The sequence below is a fragment of the Ptiloglossa arizonensis genome, chromosome 1 (genome assembly GCF_051014685.1).
Source record: "Ptiloglossa arizonensis isolate GNS036 chromosome 1, iyPtiAriz1_principal, whole genome shotgun sequence".
Taxonomy (NCBI): Eukaryota; Metazoa; Arthropoda; class Insecta; order Hymenoptera; family Colletidae; genus Ptiloglossa; species Ptiloglossa arizonensis.
In genome coordinates this window covers 7628335-7650086 of record NC_135048.1, presented here as the reverse complement: position 1 = coordinate 7650086, position 21752 = coordinate 7628335, and the positions used below count along the sequence as shown (strand labels likewise).

General features: G+C 35.0%; 1 protein-coding gene across 1 annotated transcript in view; it reads left to right on the top strand.

Moving 5' to 3' along the window:
- Nucleotides 1–21752, top strand: part of LOC143152372 (uncharacterized) — a 66949-nt gene that overhangs the window by 16080 nt on the left and 29117 nt on the right. The window contains exons 2-13 of the mRNA XM_076322410.1: nucleotides 13091–13325; nucleotides 14358–14512; nucleotides 15298–15492; nucleotides 15654–15766; nucleotides 15855–16021; nucleotides 16209–16364; nucleotides 16450–16517; nucleotides 16608–16688; nucleotides 16809–16970; nucleotides 17062–17259; nucleotides 17393–17497; nucleotides 17600–17679. Coding sequence (XP_076178525.1) covers nucleotides 13091–13325; nucleotides 14358–14512; nucleotides 15298–15492; nucleotides 15654–15766; nucleotides 15855–16021; nucleotides 16209–16364; nucleotides 16450–16517; nucleotides 16608–16688; nucleotides 16809–16970; nucleotides 17062–17259; nucleotides 17393–17497; nucleotides 17600–17679 — 1715 coding nt within the window. The remainder of the gene's footprint in view (nucleotides 1–13090; nucleotides 13326–14357; nucleotides 14513–15297; nucleotides 15493–15653; nucleotides 15767–15854; nucleotides 16022–16208; nucleotides 16365–16449; nucleotides 16518–16607; nucleotides 16689–16808; nucleotides 16971–17061; nucleotides 17260–17392; nucleotides 17498–17599; nucleotides 17680–21752) is intronic.

Below are 21752 nucleotides of genomic sequence, written 5' to 3'. Positions count from 1 at the left end.
TTGCGAATTCTTCAAGCATGAAGAAACATGCTCTTCCCAACTTTCTTCTGTTTCCTACGCGGTCGTGCCATGTTACCTTGTGCACGCGCACCAGGCACTCGTCCCCACACCTAACCGTTTCAAAGGGCTGTGAACTATGTTTATACTAGTATATATCACATGAGCGGGGTGGATACCTGTTCCGTGCGATGCACACGAGGCATCTACACCCAGTATCCTTAGTCGAAGTTGACAACAAACGTTAGTTACTCGCTTCCGTATCACTCGTCGCGTTTCTATTGTCATTGGGTACTACGGCACGGCGTACAGAAGTTTCCGGACAGTTACCTTTTTAGTTGTGTTTCGATATTAGGACTCTCATTGTGCGGAAATTGGAGAATTCATAGATATTTTTTGTCGATTTCAACTTCAAAGACTGACGATTCTTTCTGAAAAATTTAAATTTTAAAAAAATTCTAATTTTATTAAATTCTAACAAATAGAAACCGGGAAATCCAATCTAAGGAATTCAAGTAACGTGATACGAGGATGCTTTTATTTTTTTTATATTACACATCGACAATTTTTTTAATAAAAATTTTCAGAAACATTGTTCGGAGTATGTATTTTATTAAGTGTGTGAAACATTTATATTAGACATTTATCGTTAGAAAAATTCCAAAATATCGTCTATTTTTTCGACCGAAAAATGTGATGTTTCTTTTTAAAGAAAACGAAATGTTAAAATTGGCATAACCTGTTATTTTTTAATTCAGGTAGTTGAGTACTTGGGTACTCAATAATCTGTGCACCAGTGGCAATGCTATTTAAAAAGATATGTAAACGTGAAACAACTGTACATAGAATTCTATTTGAATTAATTAGATCCTACTGTTCCCTCGGTTGGTGGTCGCAGGATTAAGTTCGATGACCTAATTTACGAGCTCGTTCAACTAGTGTCCATTCATTTGGGGATATTCAACGTGTGAGCACGTTGATTTCAATACCCGATTGTGCACCCTGGGATGCACGGTCCCAATTAACTAGCCTAAAGATAACCAACACCGGTAGAGTAATCGCATCCATGAGCCGAAGCATGCATCAAAGTGCAGCTGAGTCTATTTGGAAGTCACTGCTGATAATCAGGAAACAGTGAGCAGATATCCATTAACATACCAGAGCGATCCATCTTATTCAATGCGGATCATGTCGCAATTACGCTTGTAGTACGCCGCGCCAATTAGTCGTACCCCCCTTATTACGTACTTTTTATGATAAACCCATTGTCGGCGGCATTGACTATCTTTCTTCAAGGACTGTCTCGCCGCGTTGGGATCAACGAGCGAAATCTTAACGGGTAATCTACATTGGATTAAGAAACGAACTTCTCGGCAAAGTCTGGGGTCCATCTGTTGATCGAGGACTACGGATTCCTTTTTTAGGGCCGTTCCTCGACTAGGGGTACACCTTCGGGCGCATCATTCCACTTATGGAATATGCGTTCCGCCGTTTTCTCGTGGGCGGTGCATTCTATTGTATCGAAGCGGTATACCTTTATACGTGGACGATTATTCACGTGGAAACACGACAGGATGGAACAGAAAAAATAATAAGACGAAGATGGCTCGCGTTAGTTTTGGTTTCCTAGCGAGTCAGGCACGGGGTATGCCATATTCGTAAGAGTCGTATTGTGGGAATTTTGTGGTCGTTAGATCGGTACAGATGAATTTACAAGACGGCCAGGTAGTTGTTTAAATAACTGATTCTTTTCCAATGGAGTGCAGCTGTTCTATAATTTTTGGTTTGAATTTTTCCTAGTGACGTAGACACGGGGGACACTATAACAATGGTATTTGAGAACTGAGCGATTATGTGGTCAGTCCAGACGAATCCACGAGACGACCAAGTCGTTCTTTGAATCCCGAGTCCTTTCTTCTAAAGATTATGACTGTTCTGCAATTTTTGATCCGATTTTTTCCTAGTGACGCAGACACAAGGGACACGAGTGTGTGATCGGTCCAGATGAATCTACGAAATGACTAGGTCGTTCTTTGAATATCGAGTCCTTTTTCTAAAGAGAACGTGATCGTTGAAGAACACGACTGTTCTCCAATTTTTGGTTCGATTTTTTCCCCAGCGATGCAGATACGAGGAACCATAACAGTGGTGCTTGAAAATTGAATAATCCTAAGATCGGTCTAGCTGGATCTGTGAGATAACCAGGTTATTCTTCAAATTTTAGATAATTTTCTACAATGTTGTAATAGAAAACAAATTATGTTATAGTTAAAATAGAGTAAAGCACCTCCTTCAAAGATATTGCACGAACCAAAGATTGATACACCTATTGCGTACAATCACTTTCTGATCAGAGGTGCAAAACTATAATAGGTTGTCCGATAAGTTTTGTCGTTCGATAAAACTTGTTGAACAATCTGGTATGTACCTTGGGTATAAACTATATTTCGTAAAAATGTCTCAGCTTCGGTAAGACCCCAAACAGTTGGCGATACTACATCGATATACAGATGTAATAGATCCTCCGAGTCATTCGTAAGTTATTCACTTCGTTCCCCTCTGGTTGCACGAATTCCCCAAATAACTCCAACGTAAAGCTTCGTTTTGGATTCGTGTCTAGGTCCTGAAAGCAATGAGTCGTTAACTGGACGAAATAGTACTCCGACTGTCCAAAATTCAGAAAAAGTAGCCTAGATCTGAGTAGTTGGGGTACTGTTGCAGGGTATTGGGCCAGCTGACGCACAGGACCCCAGACGTTTTGGTGAGTCCAATATCCTCGAGTTCCAGCGGAGCATATGTCGCATACACAACACCCGGATATTCTTTCGAAGTGTCACGCGCATTTTCGATGCTTCCTTCCTCCTCGTCGGCTCAGGCTTCTCGCAGTCTCTTCCTCGTTGCGCGAGCCACGCGCATGGCGCGACTGCGTAGGACAAGCAGGTGCGACCACGTGTCACTTCGAGACCATGACAGATGCAAGTGTCGCCAGGCAGCACGCTTCCTGCACTTTCTTATTTTTCCAACTGGAGGCATGACGCTAATTCGCCAACACCAAATTCCAATTACGCCTATTGGAGACTCCTCACTCGGGAGAGCCACCTCGTCCTCTATTATGCAAATCAGTTATCACTTACACAACAATTCGTTACTAGACTGCATTTTAACGAAAATTTTACATTCCTCGTAAACATTCTTCTCTTTCCTTTCCCTTTTAGACAAGTGTTTGCATATTCGACGCTAATTCACCGGAAGCAAATTCCAATTACTCTCTATGCAAATCAGTTACCATTCAAACAGCAATTCACTACCGATTCTGCTTTTTTAACAAATATAACAATTTTACATTCCTGAAAAATATTCTTTTCTCCCCTTTCCTTTCTAGACATGTGTCTACATATTCATTTGACGCTAATTTACCAACACCAAATTCTAATTACACTTATTGGAGACTCCTCCCTCGAGGGAGAGCCACCTCGTCCTCTATTATTCAAATCGGTTATCAATCGCGCAACAATTCGTTACTAGACTGCTTTTTTAACCAAAATTTCACATTCCTCGAAAACATACTTCTCTTTCTTTGCCATTTTAGACAAGTGTTTGCGTACTCGTTTGACGCTAATTCGCCGGAACCAAATGTCAATCACACTTGTTGGTATCTAAGAAGTATTACTTATCATTTAGCCAGGTTGCGTTCATGACGTGAAAATTCTACGCTTGTTGCAAACATTGTCTCTCTTTTTCTTTCTCTGATTTCATATGCCGACAACACGCGGCCATTGTATCATCGATCGGGATACCTATCTGTTACCGAAGATCTCCGTGTGTTTAATTCGCAGTCAACGCTCCCGACGAAACGAGCCAGGGTCGCTCGATTCGAAATCGGCAAACCATATTACGACCCCTCTCGACTTTTTTCCAACGTTCAACGAACCCTTCATCGCCATTCGCCAAGTTTATATTTAGGCGCTTCTCTCCGCGGCAGCCTGTCTTTTCGACGGTGTTCGTTATTTCCGTGCGTGTTCCCTTTGATCGGAACGGAAGCGAGATAAACAAAAGTTCACGCCGGGTATTTGCATTCAAATGAGAATTGTGAAGGAATCTCTCTGCCGACGAAACGTGTACGCGATTGTGCTGTACAATTCCGCCATGACTGCGAAGAAAAGGGAATTATATTGTTCCCTACGAAAGACTCGGGGTAACCCTCTCGACCTCTAATGAACCAATCTAGTGGAAACATACAGAGGGGTCCCTTGGAATCGTCGATATATTAAAATCCCGGACTGGTCCCCGATATTACGAATGGGTTTCATTGGAAAATGCACGTGGACCGACCGATAATGCAAAAAGATGTTATCGGGACGTTCTTCGAGCGAATTCCTGGTGGTTCGCTAACGAGATCACGGCTGGCGGCGTGGTACTAACGAGAGAAGGAAGGCGAAAGTACTCGACGGATTTCTTCCTCCTTATTATAAGAGCGAACATCCTGCCGACAGGGTTTCTAACGCCGTGCGTTCAGCCAGACAACATCTGGTTATCGCGACCATTACGCGTGCGTACGCACTCCAGTACTCAAGGATCGCAATTCTTTCAACGTTGGGGGGTCCAGTGGGCTATCGATTCGAACGTTTCGTCTTAATTGAATTTACAATGGAGTACGCGAGCAATCGTCGTAGGTTATTGAGCTCTAATTGACAGATTTTCTCGTACGGTTGAACATTCTTTGAGAAAGTAACTTTGAGTAGTCTCGATGTTCCATATTTTTCCAACAATGCGTTGCTTTCCAGGCACATTAGTCGGTCGACAAACTAATATCGGAATTAATGTTAATGTTAAAACTTCGTTTCAATTGTGGTTCGAATTACACGGTATTCGAGTCGTTTATGGTACGTGGAAAGTAATCGTTATCGCCATGAAACGACACCTTAGCGTACAGTTTTTGATTCGTAAATTTTTCTACAACTGATATAAGTTTTACAAATAGTTGAAGTAATTATCATTGCATCGATTCTATTCTACAGAACTGAATCATATTCGATAAATTCTTTTTCGCTATCCAGAGTGTTGATGTCAGAGATGGCAAAAATTTGTATCTGTGTAAACGTTTCGAACAACGAACAAATGACAAACAGCTTTTCCTTCGTTATTCGTTGACTGCAAATTGGAGTTTGAATTATGAAATGAAGAACTTTACAACCTGGGAATAAAAAGTTAATTGTTCGATCGAATAAAATTTTATCAATCCTTGTCGATATTATAGAAGTATAGAAATAATTTTTAATAAATCGAAATATCGAAAAAGAGAAGCGTCAGTTTTTTAGTTTTTTTACAAGTAAAACATACTCGAGAGAAAGTGTCGTACTTTAACAATCGATGATAAATTAATAATAATCTCTGCAGAGAAATATTGAAAACAGAGTCAATTTACACAGAAATATTTTTAAATGCGCGAAGACACGGTTTCCCCGCAGTGTTGTGCATATGCTACTGTACAAGTATTTATAGTTTTCGATTTCTCTTGCCAGTTGTGTACGACCGGAAACCGGCCGATTATATTTAGAAAAAGACCTGACTGGACGTAGAATAACAATTCTGCTCGTGTTTGTGGTGAATCGGCATTGCAAAGCAGGCTCTTCCTTTCAAAGAGGCCTCCATTGGTAGTTTCTATCGTCACTGTTAGAACTATGAATTCGATGTTCCAACAACATATTATGCGTGCTATTAAGTTGGACCGAAAGTCTTCTCGTCTTTTCCAACAGATGGCGTTTATTAAGCATAACCTATACATAACCTAGTAATTGAATATTAGTTGCGTATAAGATTCCTATTTTCGAATCATAAGAAAATAAAGAATTGATGGCATAATATATGCACGTTCTAAAACGAAACATAATTTTTATAAACGTAGACATAAAATTTATATATAATGATATAATAATTATATATGATGATATAGTATCACCAAAAATATTAAATTTAATAACAAATGAGAGTAAATAGCCCTTTACGTTCCAAGTACTTTTAAAATAAATCTACATAAAAGAGATCAATGATTAGAGCTTTAATGAAACATGAAATATAAATTGTAAACGTGAAATAATAAATTGGATCGGGTTGAAAAAGTTCTGTCGTGTGTTTTACTGTTTGGCGTTAGTTTAAAGAAACGAAGAAACTTCATGTCCAACTATGCTATGGTTAGAAATTTCCGAAAGAAAAAAGAAACAAACATTGTATAGAATTGAGATGATCCGAATACCGTTTCGTATTAAGAACGATGAGGCAATAGTAGCGACCAAACTATCTGCGTAGGGCCATATGGCGCGTAAAACGGGTCCGATCCTGACTCGAAGGAGATCACCAGCCAGGATCGAGCAAGGTCACTTTTTGCAAACGCGTTGACCTCGAAAAAGAAGATACAGAACCCTTTCTCGATGGACCACCGGATGTGGATCATCGACAATTTTCTTGGTACAACGAAGAGCAGAGACGTTTATTGAGCGATTAAAATCTTTGAACGGTTGGCGAGTGTTTTGCCATCCAGTTCATTGAAACTTCAAGAAACGAAAGATGCGGATGTGTACTATATATCGAGAAACACGAAGATCGAATCAACTTGCATTTTTCTTCCTCTATTAAAAGATACGAATAGTTGCAGTCTCGGAACACATCGAACCAATCGAGTCTTGAATTATTTTTGGTATTGGTCGGAATTCGAATTTCCTGAAAATATAATAACTACAGAGTAATTGTATTACTTTTAAAATCCTTCCAAAAGGAAATTGAATTGACCTCGTTTCTCTTGATAACCAAGGCTCGAACCTTTCTGTGTGTTACTAAAAAACAGAATTTCTTGAAAATACAATAACGGTAAACCCTGATTAGGTGTGAGTCAGATTATCAGCATTGGAGACCGCTAGAAGAAATTGAATTAATTTTTCAATTCCTTCTGCGCAATCTGTTTACGTAACGGTTTTGCAAAATCTGTACGCGTATTACAATTTGGCGAGTGCAATTCATCCGAAAGGAAATGAAAGACCTCGTTCTTCTTCGTGCGCGATTTTCACCTCGTAGACCAGCTTCAGAAAGCGTGAAGCCGCGCGTTATGCCTCGTTGCAATCAATCGTCTAGTTATTCAATAGATGAAGAGGTTCTAGCGTTTCATAAGTTTCGTTGTACCGTTTTCCTTCGAAATGTTCAGTGCGAAAGAAGGGTGGGAAGTTTCAACATGCAAGAAAAAATGACAATGTACGGTTGCTGAAAGGTTGATACGATCAAAACCGTGGCACGAAAGCAACGGTTACGAAACAAGAAACTCAGAGCCGAAACGGCGATGTTACACATTGGCGAGCATTAACTGATGCAATTAAACAACCTGTTTCGGGATTCCGCCACGTTATCCTCGTGTTCTCCTCGCGGGCCCTTTCATTGGGGCACGTCTTCGAAAAATGTTGATGAACAGAAAAAGCATCGGGGCAATTATAAAGGAACACGTGATCATGGTAAGACAAGAGTGCCGGTTAATAGCATGTTTCCGGTTTACGAAGGTAACCTACGTGGCAACGAGGTAACGCAGGTACCTGCGTGAAAGATAAAAGCCCCTGCCCTAATCGAAACGAACACCGAACAGTGCTTGGCACTTTACGAAACTGTGAATCGCATGATCGGTCGTTTTGTGCGAATTAAAAATTACCAAACGAAAGGTATCCGTATCGTTTCGTTATAAAAATCAAGCAGCCGGGGCAACAGCCAGGACAGTTACAGCTGAGAAATAAATAAGATAAAATTTATAGCGCGTTCCCAGGTGCACTTCTGCACTCATTATCGCTCCTCGAGGCCCGTTTATACGGTAGAAGGTAACATCCGTGTGCGATGTCACGCGAAATGCATCGAAGGGGGCATTTAAAATAAATTGTTAAGGGGAAGGGGGAAGCAGAAGGACGGGAGGAGGAAAGAAAAAAGGAGATCGAAGATTTATAATTCACGGTTACTAGGCAAGAACGCCACCGACACGCGATACACTCCTCACAATCGAGGGATTCTTGGCATTCCGTATGCCCTTGGAACCGATTTAACGAACCCCATTACTATATTGCGTTTGCACACTTCTTTTCATCGTCCCCTATTTGCCCTTTTTCTGCTCGCCTTGGCAAGTATTTCGCTCCCGTACATTTAAATCGATAAATTTCAACGAGAAAAGAGTATCTAGTCTAGGATCAGATTATCTCAAAACGGACGACTATCGTTAAATAACTTGGGTAACTTGGAATACCATTAGACGGTTTAAATTCTCGGTTATCTTCGCGACTAAGGAATTTACTTTTTCTATTCTTTAACATTTTTTACAAGCAAATACATTTATTTTGGTTCATTTAAACACTCTTACGGATATTTAGCTTTACTGGTTTATATCAAATTTTTTAAATTTCCCCGTTATTTAAAAGTATCGTCCCTAGGTGGCCGCTTTTAAGATCTTTTTCTCCCTGCTAAGTTTGACCTGAATTCTCCTTAAATAGAAACTATTCGAATTCATTGAAAGATCCTTTAAAAGATCCAATGCTACAACCAAAGAATTTAAATTAAGTTATTGTGTGTGTGTTTTTCGAATCAGGAAACTTGTTTTCTTAATAAATTATTGTAGGTTTCTAAGCTCAAAGTCGTCTAACGGTCATTGTATGGTAGGTCGTTGAAGTTATTTTTTCATCAGTTACAATGCTACGAAATTAAAAATGTACAGTATCGTTTAAAAATGTAAAAATGACTAAGTTTTTACCGAATAAAAAGTATTTTGGAAATTTTTCCGTTGCAATTTAACGCCATCGAACTACCGAATAAACATTGTCCAAGATATTTTTTCATCAGATTTGTGCAAATGTTTTTTTTTTTTTTTTTTGAGAAAGTTTTCCATTGCGATTTATTGCGATCGAAGTGCTGAATAAATTTTGTTCGAGATATTTTTCATCAGATTTGTGCAAACACCGAAAAACTCGTGGCGACCGTTACGATGAACACACTGTATATATATTGATACATACACATGTATACATACATACATACACATGTATACATACATACATACACATGTATACATACATACATACACATGTATACATACATACACATGTATACATACATACATACATACACATGTATACATACATACATACACATGTATACATACATACATACACATGTATACATACATACATACACATGTATACATACATACACATGTATACATACATACACATGTATACATACATACACATGTATACATACATACATACACATGTATACATACATACACATGTATACATACATACATACACATGTATACATACATACATACATATATGCATACACATGTATACATACATACATACGTAGGTATCTTTAACAACGAAGCGTCCAGCTGATCGACGGGAGGAGCCAGAAGTAAGACAAACAGAAAGAAAGGTACAACGCGGAATGGAGACGAATTCTGAAGAGAAGGAAAAAGAGACAATGTGTGTGTGCGCTGAAACGGGGGAGGGGCGTAATGCCTTAGCAAAGCAGCTTGTTCCTCGCATTCCTTCTCGCGGTGCTTGTCGCGTTCTCCTCCGTGCATTATATACGACTAAACTCGGTGGTCTCAAGTTCCTGAGAACCGAACCCACGAGGACTCATAACGCCGTCGATCCCATACCGTGTGCCGCACCTTCTTCCCTACGAGCTCGCCAGCTAAATAGAATCCAACGTGACCGTCGTCATTCAGCGATTCTTTTTATTGTATTCGACGCTGAGTTAAGCTGCTCTGTCGTCGTTACGTCACGATATTGAGTTACGCCCTCGGCCCTCTCCTTATTCCTGGAGTCTTCAGCTACCAACGATAGCTACAAATAACATTCTAAAAATGATCTTTCACCACCGTACTTGGTGCATCGGTAGTTGCAGGAATCTGTCTCTCGAAATTCTTACCGCGAACACAGAAAACGAGTAACACTTGTTTTAAGTAAAACTTTCGGTTCTATCTCTCGTGGATACTGAATGAAAATTTTAACCGGCCTAAAACTTCACAATTCTGTAAGATTCAAGTCAGAGGGAGAGTATACAACTGTATACTCTATATCCCTGCCTAGGGTCACCGTTAAAGCCACTACTTTGAATCTCAGTGACCTTCGAAGTTTTCAATCGATCCGGATCCCGTGGAGTATCAATGAAACATGGAACAAAAAGTTGTACTCGCGATAAAAGTCGTTCCCAGTGTTCGCGTTGACAATCTAGAGAAAGATTCCAGATGACCTCGTTAATCAATCAGTACTGCGTATTTAGAATACATGCCTTTCTGCTTTGAATCTTAAGGAACTTTGGCCAGTTCTGAACCTTGTGGAGTATCTATGAAAGATGGAACAGACAGTTGTAGTCAAAGTTAAAGTCATTTGTTCTCAAGATATGGAGTACACCTCTGTAGCTCTTAAGAGGCCCTTCGTTGAATAATTTTGGATCATTTTCTGTTAATATGGTCGAGCAAACTGCCAAATACAAATGATCGAGTGTTTCAAGTACCAGCAAGCCGAATTTGCAGGCACTGTCGAACAGATGACTCCAAAGATGAACTTTTATCACAGCTGTTTAAGAATGGTCTCTACCTGTGACAGATGCAGCAGGTGCGATCAAATTGTACATAATTCACCGTGTTTTGGTGTCTCTGCACGTGTCGGGGATTGTTGATTACCAGATACGATTTTAAATTGGTCAAGTGATGAGTCGTGTCGTGAACATCTGGACGGAAGATCGTCCAAACTCTCAAGATTGTTATAATCAGGGGACACCAAGATCAGGTTATTTTCAACCGATGGTTCTCAATTGATGGAAGGACTGCTTTTTCAGCAAACATAGGGAAACCCAGGAAGTATAAAAACTTGCCAACAAGGATACGGGTCTGTCGCTTAAAATAACGTTTGAAATATCTTCCAATTGAGTGTTTCGATTAAGCAACTGACACGTTGTAGTCTACGATCGATAACCAATGATGCGTGACATCAATGATGACTTAAATGTAACAACAGAAAGGACTTCGATGTATAAATTCAGACTCCTGAAAAAGCTAGACCTCCTATAGAAATCGTAAACCTCTCCCATGAAGGACGCAGTTTATACCCCGGAAGCTTCGAACTGTTTTAGCCGCAAGAATCCGTGAAAATCCGATAAGATCTGGATTCGCATAGGTTCCAAATGACTCCGGTAGTTGAACTCGGCGGAAGTCGACGTAGGTTTAAGAAAACTCCGTGATTATTGTCATTATGTCATTGTTCTCTGACGATAAAGATCCAGTGGGATTGAATATCATTGTTTCGTGAAGAAATGTTTCTCAATAGACTTCAAAGAAATCTATATCTACAATGACTAATATCCCGAGAACGAGTGTTACTTTTCTATTCAAAGTGGTCACACTGAATCCTTCTCGTCGTTACGGGCAAGGAAAAATAATAGTCGATAATTGGATACTTTTCATAATTAAAAACAGTTTCCTCGATTCAATGCAATTTTGTCTGTTTCGATCGATCAGTGAAGGAATGAAGGAATACTCCATTCATGATGATCGATTATTGAAAATATTCGAAATACAAGATTTGAACAAATATTTGAGAGTGAGATAATTTATTCCTGTTGATGCTTATATGCTTCTCTTAATTAATAATACCGCGCCTTCTGTCCAACACAATTCTTTCATCACTTTGATTAATCAATGAAGGAAGGAATCCTTCGATTTGTGCAAGAGATCTGCCCCACGTGAGGAGGCATAATCCATCACAAGGAAGCGATAGTATTATATTTCATTGCAAAATTTCCTGGTGGTCCATCTGTCAGCGTTGCACCTGCCTTCCTAACCACTTAATGCCAATGTTAATGACCATTCATGGATCGTTGGGTGCACGACATGTGGGTAGTAAGGTGGAACGCGATTTATTTTCCATGCTGATATTGTTCCCTTTTTTCTTTTTTTTTCCACGGGCCTAATCGCGGGCAAAATGTACCGAGCCAATCTACATATAATCAAAGACAGATAATACGTTAATTTAATACGATAAATGGGGAACTATATTTGTTAAAATTGACAATGTAGCTGTATCTCCAATATTTTCGTAAACTTGCCGATACAATTTTATTTCGAGATACTCCCCATTCGTGCATTTGTGAATGTAAACAAAGTAGTACGATAAAAATTAACGTTTTGATAGAAATAAAATTTTAGAAGTCGATCTGTCCTTTTAATCGTTCTCGTATACGTAACTCCTTAATTAAACGAGTAATTACGAATCTGTGTAAAGCTCGTTACGATCTCGTTCTTTCATCGTGCAGGCCATTGACACTACAAATTAATCAGGATTCCATCGTGAAGGACGTTACCTGTTTAAGGTCGTTCACATGACTTCCGACTCATGCATGGGAATTCATTTTACTCTTCGTTTCGGAGCATTGATTTGTTCTCGAAAGACGATAAATAATGTCAGAGCAAATTAACATACACAGTGTCTTCTTATCGAGTAGACCCACTTTGGAGACTCCTCCAACATGAAATTAAAAACAGCAGAAGAGTTCATACTCGACCCTATTTAATATCATTTTTGTATTACTTGTTCGTTACAAGTGTTCAAAATGATCAGGTTGTCAAGAATATTCTTATCGAGTTTCGTTGATGAACTCAACACGATTCAAAAGTCCGTTTGCACGGTAACCCTAAAATCATCGATCCAATGAAAATTCAATTCGTCGCGTATTACATCCCGGTCACATCGGTTTGAGGATCAAATTCGCTGAAATAAGAGATTCAATGTTGTACTCGACTATCCAGCGTCTTTTAGACCATAGTAGGTCACTTGTTGGATAAAGGTAGAAACATTTTAAGCACGTTTTAAGGTAGCGTTTAAATTAGGTACGATTTGTAAAAGAAAGTAATACATAACTCCGTGAAACAGAGTCTGGCTAGTTGGTTCGTCGCCAAGAGTCTCTAATAAGCGGTTGACTACGATTTTCAAAGTTCTTTAGACAATTAAACGATGATCGAAGTGGATTCGGAAACGTCAACTAATAACGAAGCGCATTGTTTAATTTACAGATGCGACTGTGATCACCAGCGACGGCCTTCAAGGCTACGACCCTCAGTTCATGGTCGGCTGTTACTTTCCCGCGGAATTTCAGGGTGAGTTCATGACACAGGTGAGCGGAAAGGAAGCCAGCGATACGACCGGCGAGCCCATTCAATACTCCTCCATCAACATCACATTCAACGCTATACCAGTGTGGGGTTACTGCCACAGGAGGGTCGGCGATAACGTGTTGCTAATGGACAGGTCGGTCTACGCTGAAATTACGAATAATTAATTTACCGGTGATTTAATCTAATTCCGGTGTCTCCGCGAACGCTTGACCCTGACACGAGAATGACGACTCGGTATAAACGGTAGTTATTACATATTAATTCTGAACAGGATTTATCAGTAGGTACGAAACTAAATGATCGAAACGAGCACTACTTTCTTACCGAACAGTAACTTTTCTTTAACTTCGAATGGAACGAGGAAGGGAAGAGCTGCTTATGAACCGGTATTTTTTAATAAATTTAACAGATAATATCAGAAGGTACTTCCCCCTCTTAAACTCGGAACTTTGCCAGTTAAGGAACACGTATGGCTCTACTTTCATCCAATTTACTAATTGGTGCATCAAAGTATGGTCTACTAACGCTGATGCGACGAACTCGGCGTTTTTACAATTTCTACCCTATGAAATTGATCCACCGTAGTAGTCTTGTGTCTGCTAATTGTTATAAGAATAATCTACCATTGGATCCGCGGCGCCAAGTACGATCTGGCTGCTACCAGTTTAGCGGGAACCAAATCCGCGAAGAACGCTACTCCTGTACGCTTGTTTGACACACCCTTAGGGATGCTCCGACGTCTGCAGTGTGTCTGGGATGAAAATAGACCAGGCTGTAGACAGCATCGGCTACACGTTTTGCGTTTTCTGACTAACGGCGTACCATTCTAAATTTAATGGAATGACAATTTGACGATAACTTGAATTACCTAGTTGTCTAAATAGACACTTTGTGAAACTTATGAAATAAGATACTTTCAAGATGGGCTGATATATTATTCTCTTTAAATCATGAGAAATGTAGATTTCTTTAAAGAATTGTTACGAAGAAGGAAATAAAAATAATTGAGTTGATGTTCCTGCAAAATATTTATTACGAATCCTGATTTACTCCTGTATTGTTACACGTTGCCTCATAGATATTGATAAATTCTTCGTGTTTCATTTCTACTGTAATAACTTAATGACTTCAGCAGTGCATTTGTAATTAGTTTTGTTTATTTCAGGTACAGTGATGGTGAATGCATTCGATGCTTTCGTCTACTGAGAAGATCAAGGAACGTGATTGAAGTATTTTCTGAAAATCTGAATAGGTGTTACACCTCTGAATCCATAGCTTTAGCTTCTTGTGATACATTGAACTCAACATCGATCTTATACCGTGAGTAAAGATTCATTACTTTCAAATAATTTACAATATACAGGGTGTTCTATGCAACAGAAGAAACTACATCTTTGAAACACTTGTAGATAGAAAAAGTATGATAAAGCAAAGTTAAATAGTTTAAAATGGAGCATACTCTGATATTAATTTTAAATACTTTTAAATGCACTTTCCTTCTCTGAAAGAAAGTATCAAGGGACATATGCCTTAAAATGATTAATTTAGCAATTATTGCAATTTAAAGTTTCCTTAGCGCATTTATTTATCAAAATTAATTTACATATATTAGCTGATATCATTGAAACATTCCATCACACTCTAAACTCTTTCTCCACCTTTGTTTTACATTATTTAAAGTACAAAATTTATATATATTATATATTTATACATTTAAAACAAAATACATTGTTTAATGTAGAAAACTGTCAATTGCATTCACTTCTAAAGTAGTTTTAAAGTATAAGTTTCTTAATCTTTTCTTGTAGAAAAGAAAAAAGTATGTTAATTAGTGTATTTAAAACCGCATATGAAGTGCGGTATAAAAAATAGGTGCAGTTGAATTTTTTAGATACTCTAATACATAAAAACGCATAAAATTAATATCAGAACATGCTCCATTTTAAATCATTTACCTTACGACTCTCTACTAATGACATTTTAAATATATAGCTTGTTTTTGTTGCGCGGGACACTCTATATATCCAACTTGTTCCTTTATAATTTATCACGTTTAGAAATATTCTATAAATATAATTTAATTCGCGCCATTATTGTCTACATAGGTACTAGAGAAGTTGGAAATGTTCCGATCAGAAATGAATACTGTCCTGTAACTGGGCAATATCATTTCAAATATAGTGTCAATAATGGATCCGATAGAGTGATTGAATGTAATAGCTTTTCATCTTCCTTCAACAATTGCCCAGATGGTTCTGTTTTGCGACTACACTTCAGTCGTTGCACCTTTGAATCTCAAGGTAACTTTTTTTTTAATTTTTGTACAAGAGTAGTTAACACTTATTCTCATGAAGTAGAATAAATAAAATTTTGAACATATTCTTTCTGTTAATAGTTATTAATGATTAGAGACGTTCCACATTGAAACGAGAGAACTGATTTAATGTAACTAATGTTCCAGCAAATCTCACATTTAATTGTTTGGGCAACTGGCCTGGTCCAAATGGATCTACTTATTTTGCTCTATTGGACAACAATGCAGCCAGCAAAGGTAGACCGCAATATAGATGTGGGGTGAGTTGCAAGTAAAAGTTTAAAGCATGTAAATCGTGTAGTTTGGTATATATCTGTATTTGGTATCTATAGAAATGATTGTTTACAGCTATTTCATGTTGATAATAAAAAGGGAAAGACATATATGGCACTCAGCAGCGATTCCAGTTGTACAGAAAATTTAGATAATTCAACCAGTGGATATGAGACATTGGTTCTGAGCAAAGTTCCAAATCAAAAGAAAATGCCTAATTACGTGAAGACTCATGTGGCAACGTTAGTAGATTTCAATAATTAAATGTCTCGCTATTTAAATAAATAGATAATAGATAAATTATTAATAACGCAATTCAATTACATTTATTATGCTATATTTGTGAATAAACTGTAATTAAGAGGTAGTACAATTAGATTAAATTTCTACTAAGTGAAATATATCATTTAAAAATTTATATTGATTTAGATTTCCAAAATGGGCTCAAGGTTTATGGGAACAATCTCTTATCGTAAACGGTACTATGACTTTTACCGACCTCAATGGTTACAATAGTTATACTTTTATTACTGTAGATTCAAATGAAGAGACTGGTCGTTACATTGTTTATTCTAAAGATCAATGGTAAGGCAAAATTTTAAAGACTGCTTTTATACATTATAGATTCATTGTACGACAAAATGACAGTAAACAACTTTCTTGTTTTTAGTGAAGAAGCAGCTTATCTATGTTTAATGATGCGACAACGAAGTGAAAATGTACTAGAATTCACAATTGGTATTTATCTCTTGTGTTTATACCTTTTATGATTTTCAATAATTAAAATTTACTAAGTTAGAACCTAACTTTAAAAATAATGTCTTACAGGAATGGTATTGAGTCCAGTTTATCAAACATATTTATGCGATGATCCTAATTTAGATAAACCTGTTTGGATGACCCAAGCAAGTAAGTTAAGTATAAAAATTATGTCATTTATATTCATATTTTATATTTACTAAACATTTAGTTGATATTTTATAACTATTAACTGAAAAGTTATATTGAATATGATACTATTCAAATTAGGAATAGAACGTGTAGTGGAATCGCCTTGTCCAATTACTGGTCAATATATGGGAATGATAACTGATTTATCAGGAATGTGTGCAGAGTTGAGTAGCAATTGCAATACCCGTGAAATAATGTATTTTAAAGTTACTGATTGTGAATCTGGTGAACTTTATGAAGGTAAGATACTGCATCTGATATAATTCGTAATAAAAGACATTATAAATGATAATTTAAACTTAGAAAAACGTCTATTTCAAAATTGTTTCAGAACGAGCATATTTGTGCTTAGGACAATGGGAAGAAAAAGGTGTCATGTATACATATACCATGAGAAATGATACCAGCACTAATGAATGCTTTGTTGGTTTAATTGTAAATGATGAAGAAATCTATATCAAGGAAGCAGGGGATCACTGCATTCGAAACATTGATCCTAAACAAGAAGGAATGCGTTTATATAAAAAAGGTAACTTTCAGAGTTTAAATTATTAAATACAAGGTTTAATCATTCAATATAAAAATATAATTTAATAGATTTTGACGAATTTACATATTTATACTTAACGTATTAACACGAGGTTCAAACAATATTTCTTTAGGTCAATGTTATGGAAATTCTCCAAGTCCTGCACCAACACCAATGAAACCAATTCCCCATAATACAATAATGAGAATAGCAACAACCCCACGATCTAGAATATCAGGTAAAAATTAAGTCATATTCTGATGTTTTATTCATATTATATTATAGATTTTGTAAAATTTTATTTACATTTATCATAATTGGTTATTTTTTATAATAATAGATACCAGCAGTATACCAGGAAATAATATTCCATCATTAACCTCCAGTAATGCAACTGCATCCTACAGTTTCATAACACTGGTAATGATACTTACTTTTACCAAAAGTATTTACATGCATGTTTGAATAACTACACTGCCATTAGCAACAAACAATGAACTAGTGAATGAATATTTTATGCGACTGACAATGCTACCATCATTATAAAATACTAAGGAAATTGGATTACTTAATTAACTTATATAATTACTTTATCATTTTACTACTTTTATAAAAGAGGTCATAAAAGTTAATTTTGAATTAGACCAAATGTCATAATTCAATCAATGAAGAAAGTAAATGTTATATATAACATTTGTTTAAATAATGAGTCTCCCACTGTCTGGTAAATACAGTAGGGAAAATATTAGGAAAGTGTAAAATTTTCCCAGTATATCTAATCCAACATAATGTACAATATGAATATTATCATATTTCTATTAACAAATACCTCTACAATCTATTTTGCTTTTTAATCAACCATTTTTGTAGATATATATACTTTTATAACTTATAATGTTTTCACCAAACACTGCCTTGTAAGATACAAGTAATAGGAAACTGAAAACTGTATGTTGCTAGGAGAATCCAAAGAAGTCAACATCTAATATGCACTGAATTTAATACATTTTTTATCATTTCTTCAATTATGTATTCAATTTTTTATTAAATAACTAATTTTATGTTTCAAGTATAATTGCTATTATAACATTAAAGAACATCCACATAAAAAATTGATTACAAATAGTTCTTAAGATAAAGCTTTAAAAATTTGTACTTTTAAGTAACATTTGGTATTCAATTTAATGGTACAAAAATAAATTAAACACTTTTTTCAATCACTTTTAAACAAAGTTTTGAACAAAAATAATCACAAAAATCAATTTCATGAAATATCATTTTTTTAGGCAGATACAAAATATATCTACATAAAAAAAGTGAGTTGTTGTTTAGTCACGGATATGCAATGCAGGTCCAACATATAGCTAAAGAGGTTTTAAAAAAAAAATGAATTGAATTATTTTATAATTAAATAGGCAAAAATTACAATTATGTAATCATCATTATCTTAAACCTGTCTATTTGTATCCATAAAAAGTATTTGTTGTCAAATGAGTTCTTTATGTTAAACATAAATATTTTGAAAACGAATATTCTTTTATATCAATAATTTAAATAAAAATTAAATTTTCAAAATAAAATTTTGGTTATTTATTGTTTAGATAGATCAAATAAAGATTTTTTTGATCCAATTACTTTTTCTCAAAATTTTGTTCAAAATGACAAAAAATTTTTTGGTACCATTAAATGCGACGCCGAAAATGATATGAAACTAAAAATTTTCAAAATTTTATCTTAAAACCAAAGAGTAATTGATTTTAGCATGAATGCTTTCCTTTAATAATAATATGAGCAATATTATAATATACAGGAAAATTTTCATTCGATTTAAATGTTGCATTTTTTACATTAAATAGTTAGAAAAATAATTTTGCAATTATTTAATGGAAAATATATTTATGCTAAATTTGAATATCTTTCATATAGATCTTTAGTAAATGAAATATTAGCAATAGTTAATAAAAGTATAGCAGTGAAAAAATAAATTTAGAAAAATAAATAAAACAATATACAATAGGATAAAGATACAAAATTCAATAGAATGTTTGACTACATGTAATTATTACTGTGAACTGATCAATAAGACTGACTGTATTAACTACACTGTATAGAATAATCCACAAGAAACGAAATACCTACATAATTAAACATTCTTTTGTATCTTTAACAGCAAAGGAGATAGGTGCTTTGTTTATGGTGGACCACCTTGTGTATTAGTAACCATATCAACTTATATCTTATTGCATAGAAGTCTTATGTTACTTATAATAAGTAACTAAAAAAAATTTTGCTTTTAATTTTTATTTAAAAGAAGAAACTAATTCTATTTTTTGACAAAATATATATTAATATGTAATGATAAATTCTGAAAAAAAAGATTTAAAACAATGTCATCCGAAGAAACATATTTTATAATACCCAAAAATTTTACAGCGAAAATAAAATGTAAACAAAGGAACAAAAATGCAAATAGTAAGATATGCTATTTGCATGTAATTTGTTCTGTGATTCTTTCAGGAATTTTTTAAAAGAAAGCAACAATAAGTTATATATTACAATATTAGATACACTATCATTAAATTATATTTAATATTAACTTTTACATACTAATAAAACAAATGTCTTATTTATAACTAAAATAGGATTTTTATGAACAAACATTGTGTAAAATGATAGTTTTATAAAATACTTTTAAGGCCTGTTTTTATATTTATATATAAATGTATGTATATACGTATATATATGTAAACTGCTTTATTAATTAGTGTATAATGTTAATGGCATAGTAGTATGTACAATGTAAATAGCATTTACTTTTTCAGTCAGATTGTGTATAGTATTACAAGTATTACCCATCCATAAAAAGAAGGTACAACGTGTTTACATCCTCGCTTCGGCTGTAGTCTATTACAGCTTCTGCGATCGCAAACAAGAATCATCGTTGACCAAAGACGATGATGAAGACCAACGGCGGTGATTTCAAGTGCGAGTAAGAACGAATTCCTAGTGCATCGGCGTAGGCTCCCAATAAAGCGTCAAGTATTCATAAACAGAATAATTTGCTTACGGTTTAAGTAATTCTCCTGATTCAATAAGTTGTTCGTAATGAAAAAATGAATAGAATTCAATATGCGTAATAATCATTAATATTTCGAAAATTATTTATAGCGAAAAGAATTAATTTGCATTTATTAAAATTAATATAAATTCGCTTATACTTATTTCTATAAAAAAAAACTCTATATAACTACAATTTAGACAAAAACAAGTCATGTTAGTATTAAAACAAGTATAACTTTTATGATTTGTAACGTAAGAAAATGTAAAGGTTATGCTGGTTTTAATTTTAGTATGACCTGTTTCTGTATAAATTGTAATTATAGAGAATTTATCTAAATAGAAATGAGTATAAGCGGAGATATATTGTTTTTATTAAATACAAATTAATTATTTTCGCTATAAATAATTTTCAAAATATTAATGATTACTACAAATATAAAATTAAACTCATTTTTTTATTACGAACAACTTATCGAATAAACGATAGTATTTAAATAGGAATGAAATCATTCTGTTTCTTAATAGCTAACATTTGATTAGAAGGATACGTCAATGACGCAATATTCTCTTATTCCATCTCGTTACGGTCGCCGTTGATCTTCATCACCGTTTTCGGCAAATGGCGATTCTTGCTTGCGATCGTAGCGAGGATGTAAACACGCTGTGCTCTCTTCTCGTGGACGGATAATAAGTTTTTCAAATACCAAATTAACTTATTTTTTTGTTTCACAAAATTTATTAGTTTGGTATCTGAAAGGCTTGTACATTGAACACACATACCAAAATGTTACAAGTATCCTGATTTGAATCTTTTCAATAGTTAATTATGACAAAAACTAACTTGTACATTTAATGATTAGTATTCTTCTAAGCATACAAGATCTAGTATTCTTTATAGTAATGTAAAATACTAGAAAATAATAATTTTGTATGCAAAACAATTATATTAATTATTTTCTAAATTACAAATATAAAAACATATGATCCTGCTGTATATGTGTAACTTATGTTATCTTACTGTAGTTATGCAAGTGATCAAATTACATTTAATACCATATTGTTCCTTTATTAGTTACAATGCAAAAGTGCAATCATGCCAATTTTTAATTTAAAAATTTCTTGGAAACTTAGACATTAAATATTGCAATTGTACATACTTTATATTGCATATGAATTGTATATTAGCAATTACAAAAACAATTTTTCTATAGTACTACTTCGTCTAAGGTGGTCTCCTTTAATATTGAATTTTACATTCTTATTGAAAATGTTTTCAGCGTTTGTATAATATTCAATACTTAATGTATAAAAATAAACATCAACTACTTCTTTATGTATTATTAAGTTATTTATTTTATATAGTCATGTTCTAATGTAAGACCATTTGTATATTTATATTCTTACATGAAATAAATAATTTCTAAGAAATATTA